Below are 20,849 nucleotides of genomic sequence, written 5' to 3'. Positions count from 1 at the left end.
TTATCAGCTATCTAATCTTCTCCTTTCGAAACCGGACTTTTTCGCCTCGCATTCTCCTTAGCATTCTTTGGCGCCTTCAGAGTGAGCGAACTGGTGGCCGCCAACAAGGAAGACATTGGAAATAGCTGTTTGCTATTAAAGAACGTCGCTTTTCACTCCTGAAAAGATTACTATTACCATTCAAAAATCTAAAACAGACCAAGGTGGCCGGTGCACTACCATCTCACTCAATAAAGTACCTGCCTGCTTTACATGTCCAATAGATAACATGAGAAGTTATCTTGACGTTTAGCCCAAGGGTGGTGCTCACCTGTTAATACATGCTAACGGCACGCGTCTCACCAGATTTCAATTCTCCACAATCCTACGAGCTGCGGTAACTCAGATCAAAATGGACCCAAAAATTTTCACCACCCACTCATTCCGAATCGGTGCCACCACAAGCACGGTGCAAGCCAAACTTAAAACAGACGCAATCAAAAAAATTGGCCGCTGGTGATCTAATGTGGTCAACTCCTATGTTCGCTTGGACAGAGTTCACATGGTTAACAACACTTGTTAATTTTATTTTTCAGATGCCCGTCACAGTATTGCCTGGATTGCTGGTCACTCGTATGTCCGCTGGGCTGCAAAAAGAGCGTGTGAACGAACTTACAGAATTCACTTGGTTCTTGCGCCAAAAGGTTGGCTCATCGAATGGATGGGCAAACCCGGAATGCTATGGGAACAGTTGTTGCCCTCCCTACTCCATCTGAAGGACGCGAGAGCACCGCCCAATGTCTTAACACTTCATCTGGGAGACAATGACTTGCGTACATGGACATGTAAGTGCTTGATTCAGCGGGTAAAAGGCGACCTGGCCTGCATCTTCGAGCTATTCCCAGGTGCCCGGGTCTACTGGTCGAATATTATTCCCAGACCAAAATGGAAATATTCAAAACTATGGGGACGGGGGAGGAAGAAAGTTAACAGATCCGGGGCATGGTTACAAAAAATGGGAGGATTACAGATAGATCATCAGTGGCAGACATGTCCCCAGGCCTATTCAGACATGACCAGATCCATTTATCAGACATTGGATACGACATTTTCAATACTACCTTACAAGATGCCATTGAGGTACAAGGCACATAAAAATGGCCGCAGCTTATTAGTGGGGGACACGAGGCAAGGGTCCTCCCTACCTCGTGTTTTGGCAGGTACCCGGGCCGGTGCAGTCGGATTACATGTGGTGCTGCTGTCATCACAGGACGGCGGAGTAGCCGTGGGCGCCGGAGTAGCCGTGGGCGCCGGGAGGTGTATAAGGCAATGGACCCCTTGCTCGGGAACAAGGCAGGGGGCCCTCATCGTCAGGCTGCCTTGCTTGGTCCAGGCAGCGGGCAGCAGCAGAACATACTGCCGGCTCGAGTATCCTGCAAAAAGTTATCGTGTTATGTTTAAAATAAAAGCTGCGGCCAATTTTATACCAAGAACTGAGTCCGCGTAGTTACTGTTACGGAGTATACCGACTAAAGGGGTAACGGTGTCTGGGTTAAAATTAATTTTTGGACTTGTGACAAGTGACAAAGGAGCAAGTAGCAGCTGCTAACGTCCATGCGCGCGCATATATATATGTGAGATATATATGCGCGCGCGAGTATATGTATGTGTGTGTGTGTGTGTATATACATGTGTCTATATATGCATGTGTGTCTATATATGTGCACATATATACGTGTCTATATATACATGTGCGCATATATATGTGCACATATATATGTGTATATTTATGTATGTGTGTGTATATATGAATGTATATATATGTATGTACATATATATGTGTGTGCCTTTATATATGTCTATGTGTATATATAAGGGCGTGCGTGTATATACGTGTGTGCATGTGTATACGTGTGCATATATATATATATATATATATATATATATATATACACACACACACACACGTGTGTGTACATATATTTATTTATTTAAACATTTTTATATACTGGCATTTTTTGTGGACATCATGTCGGTTTACAGTAAACAGGTTAAGTTTGGAAATTACATTTTAACAGGGAGATTTACAACTGGGAGAGGGGGGTAACAACAAGCAGCTAAGAAAGACAGGGTAACCAAAACAAAACAAGGAGATAGAGTATAACAAAACATAGTTCCTCAATATGAGAAAAATATGTAGGCCAATTGTGGTCTACTTTGGCACGGAATGATGGCTTTCTATTCTGGGTAAGCTTGGTTGAACAACCATGTTTTCAATTTCTTCTTGAAATTGTTCATACATGGTTCGAGGCGTATGTCCGGCGGTAGTGTGTTCCAATGAGTGGGACCTGCAATCGAGAGCGCACGGCTGCGTGTGGAAGAGAGATGGGCATTCTTCAAGGAGGGCACAAGTAGGGTGCCAGATTTTGCCTTTATACTTTATATTTGTATACATGTGTGTGTGTATATATAAGAACATAAGAAAATGCCATACTGGGTCAGATCAAGGGTCCATCAAGCCCAGCATCCTGTTTCCAACAGTGGCCAATCCAGGCCATAAGATCCTGGCAAGTACCCAAAAACTAAGTCTATTAATACCCAAAAACTAAGTACATTTATATATACTTGTATACATGTGTGTTTATATATATATATATATATATGTGTATGTGTGTGTGTATATGTGTATATCTATGTGTGTGTGTATGTGTATGTCTGTGTGAATGTGTGTGTGAGTATGTATAAAACTTTGAGAAGACTATCATTTATGGCGTTAAGAGAATCGCAATGTATTACTCCAACATTACTCTCTGCATCAACGGCAGGGGGTGGCAGGAAATTCGAATCAAACAGTTACCAACAAGGGCCCTGAACTTGATGGTCGGTGAAACAGATAAATATGGGAAAATAAGTGTGGGAGCTTGCTGGGCAGACTGGATGGGCCGTTTGGTCTTTTTCTGCTGTTATTTCTATGTTTCTATGATGTTTCACTTACCCAGTCAATACTGGGGTAATTGAAATCTCCCACTATTACTGCACTACTGTTGGACTCTATACCATCCCGGACATAAAGCGCCACACCGCCTCCCAGGTGCTCCTCTCTGTCATTGCGATATAATTTGTACCCTGGTATAGCACTGTCCCATTAGTTATCCTCCTTCCACCATGTCTCTGAGATGCCAATTAAGTCTATGTCATCATTCACTGCTATACATTCTAATTCTCCCATCTTACTTCTTAGACTTCTGGCATTAGCATACAAACATTTCAAAGTTTGTTTTTTGTTTGTATTTTCATTCTGCTTTTTAATTGATAGGCATAAGTTAGAAATTTTTAGCTCAGGTGAGTTTTTAATTACAGGCATTTGGACTACTTTTCTTATTATTGGAACCTCACTGTCGGGATGCCCTAATTCTAATGCATCATTAGTATCCTTTGAAGATACCTCCCTCCGAACCATGCGCTGCTGAGCGACTGTCGGCTTTCCCCTTTGTTCTAGTTTAAAAGCTGCTCTATCTCCTTTTTAAAGGTTAGCGCCAGCAGTCTGGTTCCACCCTGGTTAAGGTGGAGCCCATCCCTTCAGAAGAGACTCCCCCTTCCCCAAAAGGTTCCCCAGTTCCTTACAAAGCTGAATCCCTCTTCCTTGCACCATCGTCTCATCCATGCATTGAGACTCCGGAGCTCTGCCTGCGCGTGGAACAGGGAGCATTTCAGAGAATGCTACCCTGGAGGTTCTGGATTTAAGCTTTCTACCTAAGAGCCTAAATTTGGCTTCCAGAACCTCCCTCCCACATTTTTCTATGTCATTGGTACCCACATGCACCACGACAGCCTGCTCCTCCCCAGCACTGTCTAAAATCCTATCTAGGTGACACGTGAGGTCCGCCACCTTCGCACCAGGTAGGCATGTTACCAGGCGATCCTCATGCCCACCAGCCACCCAGCTGCTACATTCCTAATAATCAAATCACCAACTATGACGGCCGACCTAACCCTTCCCTCCTGGGCAGTAGGCCTTGGGAAGATATCCTCAATGCGAAAGGACAATGCATCACCTGGAGAGCAGGTCCTTGCTACAGAATCCTTTCCTGCTGCACCAGGTTGATGCTCTTCAATCATGAAACCTTCTTCCTCCAAGGCAGCACCAGGGCTGCCAGTCTGAAGTTGGGACTTGGCTACTATGTCCCTGAAGGTCTCATCTATATACCTCTCTGTCTGCATCAGCTCCTCCGGGTCTGCCACACTAGCCTCCAGAGATCGGAGCTCTTTGCATTGCATGCACATGTACAATTTCTCACTGGCGGGTAAAAGATCATACATGTGAGTCAACACAGGAGGTAATGAACCAGATTCTAAAGAGTTATTTACTAAGGACATGAGGGGCTTATTCAAATACTCTACCAAAACTTTCATAGTAGCTCAACAACAAAAGTCCAGAGCACACCTAGTGTTCTTCTTATTCTTTACTATTTGTATAATCTCAGGTTCTGTGCAGATCACCAGGAAGAAGAGTGGAAAGAAATTGAAAGCAGAGTTAATCAACTTTAAAAAAAAAAAAAAAAAAAGGAAGCAAAAGATTTAAGTGCAACTGGACATGGAGACTGTGGTATGTTGGAAGTAACAGCACTTAAATTGTTAGTTAAGACCTGAGTTCACGCAGCTCCCTGATACGGCGACAAAAATTTGTAATGATCTGGGACCCTTACTTACAAGCCTTGCCACACCACGCACGCAGTTTGATTCTCAACGACTGCCCTGCTTCTGGATGTCGGACTGGACCACAAGCCTAGGAGAGACTCGGTGGACTGTTCATTTGTGCAGTAGGATGTATCCTTGCCTGTTCATTCTAAAGGACTTATGGGGGACAAAGGGGGGGAAGGGAGGGGGACAGGAAGGGGTGGAGATAGGGTGGAGAGTACTATGGATACCACCGTTTCAGGGCCTGTGTCTTCTGTCTGGTGAGGGTTAAGTGTTACAGCTCTCCCAGATTATGTTCCTGTATGTTTTATTTGAAAATTAATAAAAATTATTGTACTAAATTATTAGTTAATTTGGAAAATCTCCAAAATAAAGTATGGGGGAATTCCCAGAGGAATGGTGTGCCTCAGGGCTCTGTCCTGGGCCCTCTTTTCATCTCACTATGTACTAATTCCCTTAGTGCTCTGATTTCCTCTCATGGCTTTCAATATCAATTTTATGCTGATGACTCCTTTGTACACCAGAAATCCAATCCCAGATCTCGGCCTGCCTGTCTGACATTGCTGCCTGGATGTCCCACCACCACCTTAAACTCAACATGGCCAAGACAGAGCTCCTTATCTTTCTGCCCCCCAAACCCATCTACCCTCTTACTCCTTTCTCTGTTTCTGTGGATAATACATTCATCATCCCAGTCCCTTCAGCCCATAACCTTGGAGTCCTCTTCGACTCCTCTCTCTTCTTGTCTACGCATATCCAAAACACTGCTAAAACATGTTTCTTTCTTTATAACACTGCCAAAATCCATCCTTTCCTTTCTGAACACAGACCAGAACCCGCATCCACTCTCTCTCATCTCCTCCCACTTAGACCACTGCAACTTGCTCTTCACAGGTCTCCCGGCAAGCCATCTCTTTCCACTGGAATCTGTCCTAAATTCATCTGCGCGACTTGTCTTTTGTCAAAGTTGCTATGCTCACATAACCCCTCTTCCGCATACAGTTCAAACTCCTCTTTCTCACCTACAAATGCGGGCCATCCATTGCTCCTACCATGTGACAGGGGCCAGCCAATAGCACCAATAGCCCGTCACATGGTAAAGGCAAAGGGCCATCGGCGCCATTTTGTTTACTGGCAGCCGATGGCCCGAGAGCAGGAGATCGCTCCCAGGACCCCCACTGAACCACCAGGGACTTTAGGCAATTTTTTTTTGGGGGGGGGGGGGGGGGAGTCGGGAGGGTGGGGGATTATAAATAATTAGATCTGAAGGGTTGGGGTGGGTTTGGGGTTTGATTTTTTTTTCTGTGTGCCCTTCCCCCCCCCCCCCCTAAACAAAATGATAAGAAAACCACATGAAATTTCGTGGGGTTTTCCAATCATTTTTGGGGACCCCCGATACATGACGAAAAAGGGAATATTGTACAATATTTCCTTTCGTCATAACGATGCACATCCCTATGAAATACCCTAGTCTCTTGTCCTGTATTTGTCTTATTGGATTGTAAACTCACTACTAGTATTATTCATTCCTACTACTTCTTAACATTTGCATAATGCTGTACAACATATGCAGTGCTGTACAAACATACTGTCTTTTTCTATGTTTGTATAGTGCTGCATGTCATGTAGCACTATAGAAATGTTAAGTAGTAGTAGTAGGAATGAATAGCACTAGTAATGAAATTCCTTTTTGCAGTTATTACTGCAGTTCAGTAACCTTCTAATGCATCTTTATGAGCATGTAGATCTGCATGGGACTGAGATTTGCGCCATTTATGCTCCTTCCTGTGCAAACCTGATTTTAAAATAGTCACATCATGAGTATAAAAGGGATTTTCTAACAAGGACTGAATGTTGGGGTACTGTCTTGTCAATAACATTGAAAAGGGATTCATTCCAAATTCCTGTGTCTAGAATATTAGAGTCGTGTACAGGAACCCATTGAGGCAACCATTCAGAGCCAGTATCAATGTGTCCATGTTTAAGAACTCAGGTACTTATGTTACGTCACACAGTTCATGTCACCCAAGTCATCAAATGGCTCAGCTCATGTCACCAAAATCACCAAATGACTTTTGTCAATAGTTTGTAGTCATCATTAACCTGAGTCAAATTTGAAGAGACAATGAATATCACTGTACCAATGCAAATCCAATCAGCCAGCCACTCCTAGAGGTGACAGGCTTTGAATTTCTGAGCTTATCTCCTGAGCCCTCCTGTCCTAAAGATGATGAGTTCTGTATCCCTGAGTTTGGTGCCAAAGGAAACAAGTACTAACCTAGGCTGGAATATGTCTCACAATACAACTTAAAGGAACAGTAACACTTGTGGCAAATATCAGATTGCTGTGCAATAAGTAACACAATTCAGCTACTTACCAGACTTCCTGAAGCACATTGCTCTGAGGTTGTTGTTGTTGTTATGTGCAGTATTCCATGATGTGCAATGCTCCCTGTCCCACAGACACCGTATCCCAGGACCAGCGTTTGCACATGATTCTTGGCTTCGGAATGCCTCACAATTTGGGGGTCTGTACACCAGAATATCATTGAGTAGCACACTTGAGAATCCCCCAAACACATACATGGATCTATTAGGCAAAGAAGCAGAGAAAGAAACCCATGGCCATGTAATATAACATTCTTAAGACAACTCTTATAAAGACAAAAATGTTTCCAGGTAGCTACAACATATGAGTATGTGTCATATGTCCTGGCTATGTATGTTTGCTGGAGAGGTGTTGTGATATAACATGTATAGCTATGTATTTATGCAAATATAGGATAGAACATTTTTTCAATAGAGAGAATATTCTTGCAATAAATGATTAGAGAGACTTTTGGTTAATGAATGCGAGTGGCTGTGTACAATATATGAGATAATCAGCACAAGGAGTGATTTTAGTGGGTGAGAAGTTGATATGATTAGTAGGGATGTGAATCGTTTTAGGACGATTAAAATTATCGTCCGATAATTTTAATATCGTCTTAAACCGTTATGGAACACAATACAATAGAGATTCTAACGATTTATCGTTATAAATCGTTAGAATCGTGAGCCGGCACACTAAAACCCCCTAAAACCCACCCCCGACCCTTTAAATTAAATCCCCCACCCTCCCGAACCCCCCCCAAATGACTTAAATAACCTGCGGGTCCAGCGGCGGTCCGGAACGGCAGCGGTCCGGAACGGGCTCCTGCTCCTGAATCTTGTTGTCTTCAGCCGGCGCCATTTTCCAAAATGGCGCCGAAAAATGGCGGCGGCCATAGACGAACACGATTGGACAGCAGGAGGTCCTTCCGGACCCCCGCTGGACTTTTGGCAAGTCTCGTGGGGGTCAGGAGGCCCCCCACAAGCTGGCCAAAAGTTCCTGGAGGTCCAGCGGGGGTCAGGGAGCGATTTCCCGCCGCGAATCGTTTTCGTACGGAAAATGGCGCCGGCAGGAGATCGACTGCAGGAGGTCGTTCAGCGAGGGTTCCGGCGCCTCGCTGAACAACCTCCTGCAGTCGATCTCCTGCCGGCGCCATTTTCCGTACGAAAACGATTCGCGGCGGGAAATCGCTCCCTGACCCCCGCTGGACCTCCAGGAACTTTTGGCCAGCTTGTGGGGGGCCTCCTGACCCCCACGAGACTTGCCAAAAGTCCAGCGGGGGTCCGGAAGGACCTCCTGCCGTCCAATCGTGTTCGTCTATGGCCGCCGCCATTTTTCGGCGCCATTTTGGAAAATGGCGCCGGCAGGAGATCGACTGCAGGAGGTCGTTCAGCGAGGGTTCCGGCGCCTCGCTGAACAACCTCCTGCAGTCGATCTCCTGCCGGCGCCATTTTCCGTACGGAAAATGGCGCCGGCCATACGCGTATGGCCGGCGCCATTTTCCGTACGAAAACGATTCGCGGCGAGAAATCGCTCCCTGACCCCCGCTGGACCTCCAGGAACTTTTGGCCAGCTTGTGGGGGGCCTCCTGACCCCCACGAGACTTGCCAAAAGTCCAGCGGGGGTCCGGAAGGACCTCCTGCCGTCCAATCGTGTTCGTCTATGGCCGCCGCCATTTTTCGGCGCCATTTTGGAAAATGGCGCCGGCTGAAGACAACAAGATTCAGGAGCAGGAGCCCGTTCCGGACCGCTGCCGTTCCGGACCGCCGCTGGACCCGCAGGTTATTTAAGTCATTTGGGGGGGGTTCGGGAGGGTGGGGGATTTAATTTAAAGGGTCGGGGGTGGGTTTTAGGGGGTTTTAATGTGCCGGTTTTGCGATTTTTAGATTTTTAGATTTTTCACGATTTTTCACGATTTTTCACGATATTTTACCCCCCCAAACGGCAACAATACGATTCCCTCCCCCTCCCAGCCGAAATCGATCGTTAAGACGATCGAGGACACGATTCACATCCCTAATGATTAGTCGTAATTATGAATGAGAGCTAGATATGTTGGGAAGATGTGTGTGTGAGTTTTGTGGTTTTTAATTGAAGCATTATATTTGGTACAGTGTACCTGCATGATTAATATGTATTTTGTTATTGATATATTTTAATTTTTTGAAGTATATACTAAAATTGTATAGTAAAATTTTGATATCTATAAACAGATTTCACTCTCTCATCATTGTGTATAGTATTGGTATGCTTATTGAGAATTGCTAAGTCATAAGCAGATAGTCTGCTCAGGTTATAAACACTCTTCTTCTGTCCTTCTCCTTTTCCATCCTATCTACAGACACAGGAATGGGCAAAAGGTTGCCTGAAGTCTCCAAATAACCTAATCAGGAGCCTGCCCAGGTGTCCCGCAGGCATCAGTAGCATGGGATCTTCTTAGTGTTTGGGTAATTGCCAGGTTCTTGTGGCCTGGTTTGGCCTCTGTTGGAAACAGGATGCTAGGCTTGATGGACCCTTTGTCTGACCCAGCATGGCAATTTCTTATGTTCTGACTGACTAGGTACTAACTGGTCCAAGCTTTACATTTCACTATTTTTAGGCGTATTTCATAATGAATAATAGCATCTGCTTTCCAGTTGATTTTGTCTGTCTATCCATCCATAGTTATGACTCTGCCATTCTGTGTTTCAAGGAATTTGCAATTTTGTTAAAATAAACTGGGAAGTGAGAAAGAAAAATGACAGAAAATGTATCTAAAATAATATTTTGTACATATAGGGTAGTGTGTATACTGGACCTTGCAAGTCCTTGCATTGCTTCTCAAGACTGCTTACACTATGCTATCACCACAATGCCAGGGATCCCACACACAGCCACTACTAAATTGTTTAAAGCTTACCAGAGGAGCAATACAAGGAGGTGTCTAAAAAATATAGAACAGAGAAACAGAGGACATGACAGCAGATAAGGACTGTAAGATCCATCTAGTCTCTGCCCAGCTTCATTCCTGGTGCAAAGCCTTAGACCCTAGTTCATCTCTTTCCCCTACTCTACTAAGGATCCTTTGAGCTCATCCCAGGCTTTCTTGAATTTTATTAGGGGTTTTTTTTTCAAACTTGTTTATTCGTTTTTGAAAACATTGAGCAACATAAGCAGAAACAATCAGCAATACTAGAAAATAGCAGGTACAGTACAAGCTGAATAACACTGGCAAACAGGTCACTCATTGTTTCTTTCCACCCCATACCCTCCCTTCCCTGATTATAAACTATGTTCCCTTCCAAAGTATCCAAATCTAATACTGAGAAAAGAATTTCCAGTGAAAAGAATGAGAAGAATGGTAAGAATGGTTCCGACCTAAAAATTGGCAGAAGCATAATACACTATTCTCCAGAGAGAATAAAAGTAAATACAAATGAAATCCAGTTTACATAAAAGAGAATAATACTAAAAAGGCTCTAATGGTCTCTGAGCTCGTAATAATATGTAATTCACGTAATTTAGTATACCATCTAACACCAAAACTATAGATTTAATATGGTATTTCTCGCCAACGGAGAAAGATGATCAATAAACCTTTGCCACACCTCTAACATGAAATCAAATTTTTTGTTTGATTGTGTTTAGCAATTAGGAACTTGAATGGTAATAAATTGATCATCCTCGCTTCCCACTGCTTTCTATTCAGGCAAAACTGATCCGTCCAGGTTGCTAGAATTACTTTTTTTTGCCAATAATCACGTTGGAAATAGGTTAAGCAGGACAGACTGACCGAAGATGGAATCTTGTCTTCCGGCTTTGTCCAAGCAATAGTGAGCTGCGAAAGTGTGGAGAGAACTCCAGGTGGCAGCCCTGCAAATGTCAGGAAGCGGCACCGATCGGAGGTGTGCTACTGAAGTCGCCATGTCCCTCACAGTGTGTGCTTTGACACGGTCTTGAAAAGGAATGCCTGCTTGCTGATAGCAAAAAGATATGCAGTCCGCCAACCAGGAGGAGAGAGTCTGCTTACCCACAGGTTGCCCTAATTTATTGGGATGGAAAGAGACGAATAACTGAGTACTCTTCCTGTGGGCAACTGTACGGTCTAGGTAGAACGCTAGAGCCCGTTTATAGTCAAGGGTATGCAGAGCCCGTTCCCCTGGATTGGAAAGGGGCCTGGGAAAAAAGGTAGGTAGTATGATGGATTGATTAATGTGAAACTCTGAAACTATCTTAGGTAAAAATTTAGGGTGAGTGCGGAGTACCGCCCGGTCCTGCAGGAGTTTAGTGTAAGGCGGATAGGTAACTAGGGCCTGTAACTAACTAACCCTGCGAGCTGAAGTGATAGCCAAAAGGAAAATCACTTTCCATGTGAGATATTTTAGGTCACAGGAGTGAAGAGGCTCGAATGGTGGTTTCATGAGCCGACCAAGAACCAGATTAAGGTCCCAAGAAGGGGCCGGAGGACGTAAAGGTGGCTTGATATGGAGCAAGCCCTTTAAAATGCGTGCTACGAGGGGTTGTACTGATATAGGAACATCCTTGACACCTTTATGGAAGGCGGCTACCGCACTGACATGCATTCTGATTGAAGAGGTCTTTAAACCTGACTCCGACAAATGCCAGAGATAGTCCAAAAACCTTGGGATTGGACAGGAAAAGGGATCAAGGGACTGCGAAGTGCACCATGATGTGTACCTTTTCCATTTATAGGAATAAGATTTTCTTGTGGAAGGCTTTCGCGAAGCAATCAGGACACGAGAGACCGAATCTGAAAGGTTAAGTGGTTGAAGGATTAACCTTTCAACATCCATGCCGTCAGGGACAAGGCCCGAAGATTGGGATGGCGTAGGCATCCGTCATTTTGAGTGATCAGATGCGGGTCTATTCCCAAGGGAATGTGCCTGCGGATGGAGAGATCCTGGAGTATAGGAAACCACACTTGGCGTGGCCAGTGAGGTGCTATCAGGATCATGGTACCCTTGTCCTGACGTAGCTTCACGAGAGTCTTCGAAAGAAGAGGAAGTGGAGGGAATGCATAGAGCAGACCGGTTGCCCACGAGAGGGAGAATGCATCTCTGGGCTGAGAGCCCTCGCTCCGAATGAGGGAGCAGTAGTTGTCCACTTTGTGGTTCTGAGGGGACGCAAAGAGGTCTGTCTGGGGGTATTCCCCATTGGCAAAAGATTGAAGTCGCTACCGAGGGGTTGAGAGACCACTCATGTGGCTGGAAGACACGACTCAGTTTGTCTGCCAAGACATTGTCCACTCCCGGCAAGTAGGTGGCCCTGAGGTACATCGAGTGGGAGAGCGCTTCCGACAAAATTTGCGCAGCTTCCTGACACAGAAGGAAGGAGCCTGTGCCTCCTTGCTTGTTGATGTACCACATGGCCACCTGGTTGTCCGTCTGAATCAGGATGACGTGATTTGACAGGCATTCCTGAAAAGCCCTGAGAGCATATCGCATCACTCAAAGTTCTATGAAGTTTATTTGATGTTTGGCTTCCCTTGGAGACCAAGACCCTTGTGTCTGTAAGATTGTCCACATGGGCTCCCCACCCGAGGTTGGAAGCATCGGTGGTGAGAATGAGTTGAGGATCTGGCACTTGAAAGGGCAGACCCTGGAGGAGATTGTTGTGATTTTTCCACCAGGCGAGAGACAGATGGAGTGAGTCGGTGATGTGGACAATGGTAGAAAGAGGCTGAACAGCTTGAATCCATTGTGACCTCAGAGTCCAATGCATGAGTCTCATGGCCAGGCGGGCCATTGGTGTGACATCGACTGAGGACGCCATGTGTCCTAAAAGGACGAGGAATTGGCGAGCTGTTGCTGTATGCTGAGACTGCAACTGGTGAGCAAGAGACACGAGGGTTAGCGCTCGTTGTTAGGGAGAAAGGCTTTTGCCCGCAAGGTGTCCAAGTCTGCCCCAATGAACGACAAGTTTTGAGATGGGATTAAATAGGATTTTCCGTAATTGACGAGAAATCCTAGAGAAATTAGAGTGTGTGGGGGTCAAATTGAGGGACGACAGAGAGGCTTGCTGGGTTGGAGCCCTGATTAACCAGTCGTCCAGATAGGGGTAGACGTGAACACCTTCTTTCCTGAGAAAAGCTGCGACAACCACGAGACATTTGGTAAAGACTCGTGGTGCTGAAGCTAGGCTGAACGGAAGCACGCGGTATTGATAGTGCTTTGGGCCTACTAAAAACCTGAGGTACTAGCAATGAGCTGGAGTTATCGCAATGTGTGTCTATGCGTCCTGAAGGTCCAGAGAGCAGAGCCAGTCTCCTCTTTGCAGAAGAGGTAGAAGCGAGCCCAAGGTTACCATCTTGAACTTCTCTCGCTGTAGGTACTTGTTGAGAGCACATAGGTCCAGAATTGGATGAACTCCCCCGGATTTTTTGGGGATCAAAAAGTACCAGGAATAGAACCCTAGGCCTTGCTGCCAGAGTGGGGCGGGTTCTATTGCTCTTAACTGGAGAAGGGAAACCTCCTGCACCAGAAGGACAGAATGGTCGGATACTCTCCATGCTTGCAGAGTTGGTTAGTCCGGTGGAAGAGCAAGAAAGTTTAGGTGGTAACCCTGAGCAATGATTGCTAGCACCCATTGGTCGGTTGTGATTGATTGCCACATACCGTGAAAGTGGCACAATCGACTTCCCACTGGTATGCTTGGCAGAGGAATCAGGCTGCTGCTCTCCAAGTGAAAGTCAAAAACCTGAAAGCAGGCCCCAGCTGGGGAGCTGCTTGCGGCTTTTGCTTTAGGGCCTGGCGAGGCTGAGGTTTTTGAGAAGGCCTCGTAGTTCGGGACCTTGCTGGTGGAGGTTAGTACTTCCTTGGACGGAAGAATGACTTCTTAGAGTCCTTCCTAAAGGGCTGTCTTGAAGGGAAGTCGGAAGGTATCGATGAGAGCTGTTTAAGGGTCTCATGATGGTTCTTTAATTCAGCCACTATTTGCTGGATCTGTTCACCGAACAGATCGTCTCCTACACATGGTAGGTCAGGTAGCCTGTCTTGTACTTCTGGCTGAAAGTCAGAAGATTTGAGTCAGGCCCATCGTCTTGCCAAAATGGCAGCTGCAGACACTCTAGTAGAGGTGTTGAAGATATCATAAGCTGTTCTTATCTCATGCTTTCCTGCTTCAAATCCCTTGTTGACAAGGATTTGAAGCTGTTGTTGGAATTGTTCGGGCAGGGTTTCAGAGAAGTCTTGTATATGCTTGAAAATGACCCTATTGTATTGGGTCATATACAGCTGGTAAACAGCAATTCTGGAGATGAGCATGGCCCCTTGGAACACTCGTCGACCAATATTGTCTAGGAACTTGTGTTCCTTAACAGGAGGGGTAGATGGGTGAGGCTTCGTCTTTTTTGCTTTCTTCTGAGCCGATTCCACCACAACTGAGTGGTGGTCGAGCTGAGATTTTTGAAAGCCAAGGGCTGACTGTACTAAATAGTTAGTGTCAGCTTTTCTGTGTACTGGGGCAATGGATCCAGGGTTTTCCCAATTCTTTTTGAGGAGGTCAAGAAGAACTTGATGAACGGGAATAGAAGTGATCACTTTAGGGGCATCCAGGAATTGGAGGAGCTCCATCATCTGGTGCCTATCATCCTGCTCCATCTGAAGCTGAAAAGGGACCAACTCAGACATTTCCTTCACAAAATTAATGAAAGAAAGGTCCTCTGGAGGAGAACGCTTTCTACTTTCAGTAGGAGAGGGAGGTTAAGGTAAGTCATAGGTGTCTGTGGAAGTATCATCACCCCAGGTGTCATAAGGATCAGCAGACTGACCTGTAGGACGAGAAGGGGGTTGGATACCCGAAGGCCCTGGCTGAGGCTCCGAGAAAATCGAAGGAATTGCCGGGGGCACCATGGACGGCCTGGAAGGCATCGGTGCCGGTATCGAAGGCATCGATGGCACCGATGTGGGTATCGCTCCCGATGAATGAATCGGTGGCGAGGGACGAAATGGCATCGATGGCTGAGGCAAAATTCCCGAAGGAGGGATGCGGAATGGTGTTTCTCCTTCCGATGAAGCTGTCAACGGGGAGCGCACCGGAGCCATCGGAGACCCGGGAATCACCGGTGGAAGGGCGGTCATGAGCGCCTCCATCCGGGATAGCAGCGGTGCCAATGCTGCTGTCATCAGGTCGATGACCGGTTCCACTCTCGGTGCCAGTGTCTGTGCCGGAGGAACCTGGAGCCGTTGCATCGCCTTGTCGATGGCCTCCTGGACCAGCCGATCCAGTTCTTCCCGGAGACCTGGAGCAAGCAGCCCCGGCTCCGTGACGAGAGGCGGAGGCACAGTCGGAGGGACCACCTTTACAGGCGGAATCGCGACTCCCAAACCCTGATCTGGTGAGGGTGGCCTCGATGCCCCGGTCACAGGAATGGTCGATGTCATTTCTGGACGGGACTTCTTCGATGGTGGCTCCGACTGTGGCGAGTTCGATGATTTCGCTCCCTCGACAGTCCGAGGCTTACGATGCCGATGGCGATGTTTCTCCCTATGATCCCCTCGATCTTGAGGGGGAGTAACGGGAGTCGATGGCCGTGAAGACGTCAATGGCAGACGGTCACCGGATGGAGGTCGATGCTGGTGCAACTTCGACGGTGCCGGTTCCGATGACGTTGATGCGATGCACGGCGTCGGGGTGTGAGCACGGAAGGAGTCCCATCTTCTCCATTCTGGCTTTGCGACCTTTTGGTGTCATGAGGGCACATTTGGTGCAAGTCAGGACATCATGCTCACGGCCTAAACACATTACACAGACTCTATGAGGGTCTGTGATAGACATGGTACGAGTACAGTCTGGGCACCGATGAAACCCTGATGCCATGGCCATAGAAAATAATCGAGCTGCGGTACGGTCGACAGCCAGTAGGCTGCGAGGGCCAAACTCGACGGTAATCTTCAGAAAACGGGTAAAAACTTACCGGAGTACCACGGCCTGAGAAAAGTTAGAGGAGGGACCCCTGTGGGGCAATTTAAGTTCAATTAACTCCGTGAGGAAAATTCCTGTCAGGAATCTCTTCAGAGCTCCTAAACTGCGAGGCTACTGCTGCGTGGAAAAAAGACTGAAGGGGGCCCCTGTTGGTTGCAGGGTTGGTGCCATGCTGGGCATGCCCAGTAGGGGCCAGTCAAAGTTCTGGAAACTTTGACAGAAGTTTTCCGTGATTGGGCTCCATCCTGATGTCACCCATATGTGAGGACTACCATCCTGCTTGTCCTGTGAGAATAAAGGTGACACTCAGGAGTAATATAAGTAAATATTTCTTTATAGAAAGGGTAGTGTATGCATGGAAAAGCCTCCCAATGGAGGTGATGGAAACAAGGACAGTATTTGAATTCAAGAAAGCATGGGATAAACTCAGGGGATCTCTGAAGGCATAAAAGAGTTTGTAAAGCTGAATAGTTGGTGTACATGGGCAGAACAGAGAGGCCATAATCATCTTTTGTCTGCCATCATGTTTCTGCATTTCTTTGTATATCTGAATGCTAAATGCTTCTGTTTCCATTTTCTCTCAAGTACTCACTGAACCACCATGCTGCAAAAATCATTAAAATCCATATACGTTTTAGGGATACATTGATGGAGCTATCTGATTTTCTGTGATCTCTAAAGCTTCTAATTAATTTTTTATTATATTTTTTATTATTATTTATTTTATTTATTTCTACATTACTTTGGTTAGTCTTAGGACTTGAAAGCAGGATATAAAAATTTAATTACATATAAATTAAATTAAAACCATTCTTGGCAACATGTACAATGATGATCTAATCATTACTTCTTCTCTCCTCTTCAGAAGCCACTGCACAGGAAATAATTTTATGTGCACTGATCCAGAGGTGATTGCATCTGTATGTCTGAAGTTCAGTGCACTGGGATCCAATATGTTTAGGTGGTACATAATAATATGCTATTACCATTCTTCACTGGTTTGCGCTGTTATTTTATTGCATTCAGCATATCTGTAGCTATCATATGCTTTTCAATTTACTGTGCGAATGACATCAGAGCACAATGATGCACATCTAAAGAGAACACTAATGTTTTTTGCAGTCAGAGTACCTCAGAAAATGCATGCAGCCACCCCTGAGGCAGGCCACAAACTGCCTTATACACTCTATGACTGCTTCTTATACAGAAGAAGGGTAAGACAGCAATGTTATTAATCTTACTAGAATCAATTCTCAAAAGCTTTGATAATAAGTCAGACATCTAAAATGTGCATGTGGTCAATACTTAAGAGGTCAAATATTCAGAAAATGTATGTGGGTAAAATAAGCTTTTACCTAAATAAATCTAAAATATTCCCCCTTTATCCAGGTAACCTTTTTTGCACAAAATAGCCTTGTGGTCAAAGTAATCCAGATAAAAATGGAACAGACTGGCAAATTTACTGAACATATTGGGTACTATCCAGCTAAATCTGCTCAGATACATCAGTCTGCACAAATAGAGGTATAAATCTGAGCAGTGATGTAACCAGATATCAGTTGCATTTCTACCTAAATAAATGCTGTTGAACATCCAGAAAAACCTGTCCCGTTAACACTGTCCAGGGTCTGCTAACTGTACTCATTTTTAAATATTTAGATTTAGGGGCTGACCTGGTGGCTCAGTGGCAGTGCTCATGCAGGAAATTCATTCCCTTAGTCTAGCTTCTGGCTCTCGAGCAAGCTGGAGCTACAAAGCAAGTTTCACAGCCCCATTTGGGGGAGAAAGGAGCTTCAGCCATTGTACAGCAATAACATCTAGTGGCTGGACCAAACATGTCAGGCTCAGGAAGGAGCCACAATCTCTGGCCACTGGCCAAAGACCATTGCTATGATGGTTGTGCTACATGGGAGGGTGGACAGCAGAGTGGAAATCCCGGGTAGTTACAAATGAAGGCTCCTGTTTCTATAGCCAAATTGAAGCCATTTCCAATTGAGCGGATGCCCAAAGGAGCAGAAAAAAACTGCTGGCCCAAACAAAGAGAAAAGATGTCTGATTTTCAATGGTCATCTCAGTAGGTGCGGTTTAACTTTAGATGCCCAGATATAATTTTAAAATCAGTGAAGGTATAAATCTAATAATGTTTGTGTGTTGAATCCTGCACCAAGTATTAAAATATGCAAGATGATTTCTCTGAGTGTGTTTCTTTAGATTTTCTTTTCATTTTGTAGAAATAATTTGCAGTCACTTTGGATTTTAAAAACTTTGTAATATTTGATTGTATGACTTTTCAAAAACTTATTTGAATCCTTCAAGTGTTCTATTAACTCCCACATATGTCATGAGTATTTAATATTATAAATGTTTTGAAAACAAAAACCCTCTTTTCTTAACCATAATTCTTGATTCAGGTACTAATAGTTTGTAATTTTTGCTTCCATATGACTTGACATAAGAACATACTCAAAATCCTTTTTTTTCTAACTTACCCCTAGATTCATCATTCAGCTATATTTATAGCAGAATGATTCGCAAAAAAAAGGGGGCAGGGAGACGATAGTGGGCAGCCGGCTGCATCGTGGTGGTGCGGTTTTGCCCGCCACACATTATCGCCCCCATAGCACCACGAGAAAAGGTGGTATTTCCCATGGTACTGCTGACGATATTGTGGAAAACATTATCTCCGGCAGCACTGCCAGGCCATAACCCCACCCAAATCCCATCCACACTCCTCCCCTTTCCTAATTAGCATGGCATCACCGCAAGGGAGAGCAGATGCAAGGCCAAAGGGCAGCATCCGATACTGATAGTGATTCCCGTCAACTAGGAATCACAGTTACTGCCAATCTGCCTGAGAGATCTGGATATGGGCGTACGCATCTTTTAGATCAAGGGAGCAGAGCCGATCTCCCGCCTTGAGAAGGGGTTACAAGGTGCCCAACGAGACCACTTTGAACTTTTCTTTTACCAGAAAATGGTTCAAGCCCTGCAGGTCCAGAATGGGCTGAGGCCATCCATTTTCTTGGGAATCAGGAAATACCTGGAGTAGAATCCTCGCCCTGCTGACTGAGTGGAATGGGTTCGACCACTCGAACCAGTACGAGGGCGGAGAGCTCTACCCGAAATATCTGCAAGTTCCCTGCTACTCTCCACCGAGGACACAGAGATGAGCGGGGTGGAACTCACTGAAAATAAAACCTGTAGCCCCAATGCACGATGAACAGGACCCAGAGGTCTGATGTAATCGAGGTCCATTGATCTGCGAACAGCTGGAGCTGACCCCCGACTGGGGAGTCGATGCAGCACAGAGAGGCATGGCTCATGCTCCCCATCCACCAGTCAAAACCCTGTAGCAGGGTTCTGTGGCAGAATTGGGGTTGGCCTGGGCTCCAAAGTTGTCTTGACCTCGTTCTGGGTAGAGGCCGATGAGGTCTGATCCTTGGTGCCGGCAAATAGTATGTGCATGGCCAGTAAAAAGGCTGCCTTGGGTATTGCCGAGGGGGTTTCTTGGGCCGTTGGGTGTCAGAGGTACTAGCCGACAACTGCTGAAGGCTTAACTTCCTGAAACGTGACAACTGCAAGGCACTTCATAAATATCCTTGAAGCTGCTGCCAAGCCAAATGGGAGAACATAATACTTTTAATGGTCATCTGCCACAATGAACTGCAGATATTTCCTGAGATCTTTGTTAATGTAAATATGCAGGTAGGCATTCTTCAGTTTTAGTGTAGTTAGCCAAATGTGGAAGAATTGTGCCAAGTGAGCTTATTTTGAAATTCTCTCTTTTTAGGTGTTTTGTTTAGACTTCTGAACTCTTAGCATAGGATAAAACCCCCTGCCTTCTTGGGAATAAGAAAATACCTCTAATAGAAGATTCCAAGCTTGGGACTGGCTGCACTGCTTTGGTTGCCAGGAAAGATGAATGCTCAGTTAGGGTCTGTAGCTGTTCAAGAATAACTTAATGAGTGACTGGAGAGGAGTGAACAAAGGTAAAGTTTGAAAATTCATATGATACCTGTTGTGGATAATCTTTAATACCTACTGGTATGATGTAATTCTGGACCACTGAAAAGTGGAAAATTGAAGCCTTTCCCGCCCATTGAAATAGTTTCACATAGGAAATGGAGGGAGACACCAAATTTGGTAATCAAAAACTAGAATTAGGATTTTGCAGAGATTGTTGATTAGTTCTTGATTATGTTCTTTATCACGTGCTGCTTGTCTGTAGCTGCCATGTGAACGTGCCCTTTGATAAGAGCACATGTGATAACTCCTGCAAAGGTTGGTATTTCCTATTGTGAGAGTTCTGATCTTAAGTAGCTGCAGACAGATTTTATTTATTTATTAGCATTTTTTAATCACTTTACAGATAAAAACTATTGCCCAAAGCGATGTACAAAAAAATATTAACATAGCAAATTTACAATAACATCATAAAATATCAATTAAAAATCAATGACATTATATAAACAGCATAAACAAATACAATGCAGCTCATCAATAGATTTTATCTCCACCCACCTTTCTTTCAGAATACGTTCTGCCAGAAATATCATATTTTATCTAAGGACCATAGAAGCAGTGCCACTAACTACTGGCAGCCATAAACCAAGTTTTTAATTTCTTCCGAAACTGTTAAATTCACCTCTTCTTTCACTTCCAGAGGTAAACGATTCCACAAAATTGGAATGACAGAAGAAAACGATCTGCTACCCAAACAGGAATGTTTGAATTTTTTCACTGATGGAAGACTCAAATACTGTCTACCTACAGAATGTAAATTTCTTTTGGCCACATGCCATTCCAGAGAGTCCTTCAATGAAAAAGAACCAAAACCATTCAAAATGTTAAATGCCAAAACCAAGTTCATGAGCCTACA

The 20,849-nt window shown here is 45.0% G+C and overlaps 1 protein-coding gene across 3 annotated transcripts in view; it reads right to left on the bottom strand.

The window, feature by feature from the left end:
* The window catches only part of ATRNL1 (attractin like 1), a 2,205,421-nt gene that overhangs the window by 1,500,108 nt on the left and 684,464 nt on the right, over positions 1 to 20,849 (bottom strand). For all 3 annotated transcript variants that reach the window (XM_029610472.1, XM_029610473.1, XM_029610474.1), the window contains exon 12: positions 7,056 to 7,267. In XM_029610472.1, coding sequence (XP_029466332.1) covers positions 7,056 to 7,267 — 212 coding nt within the window. The remainder of the gene's footprint in view (positions 1 to 7,055; positions 7,268 to 20,849) is intronic.

This window comes from Rhinatrema bivittatum, chromosome 7, assembly GCF_901001135.1.
Source record: "Rhinatrema bivittatum chromosome 7, aRhiBiv1.1, whole genome shotgun sequence".
Lineage (NCBI taxonomy): Eukaryota > Metazoa > Chordata > Amphibia > Gymnophiona > Rhinatrematidae > Rhinatrema > Rhinatrema bivittatum.
Note: the sequence above shows the minus strand (reverse complement) of the source record. Positions and strands in the feature narration are given on the sequence as shown.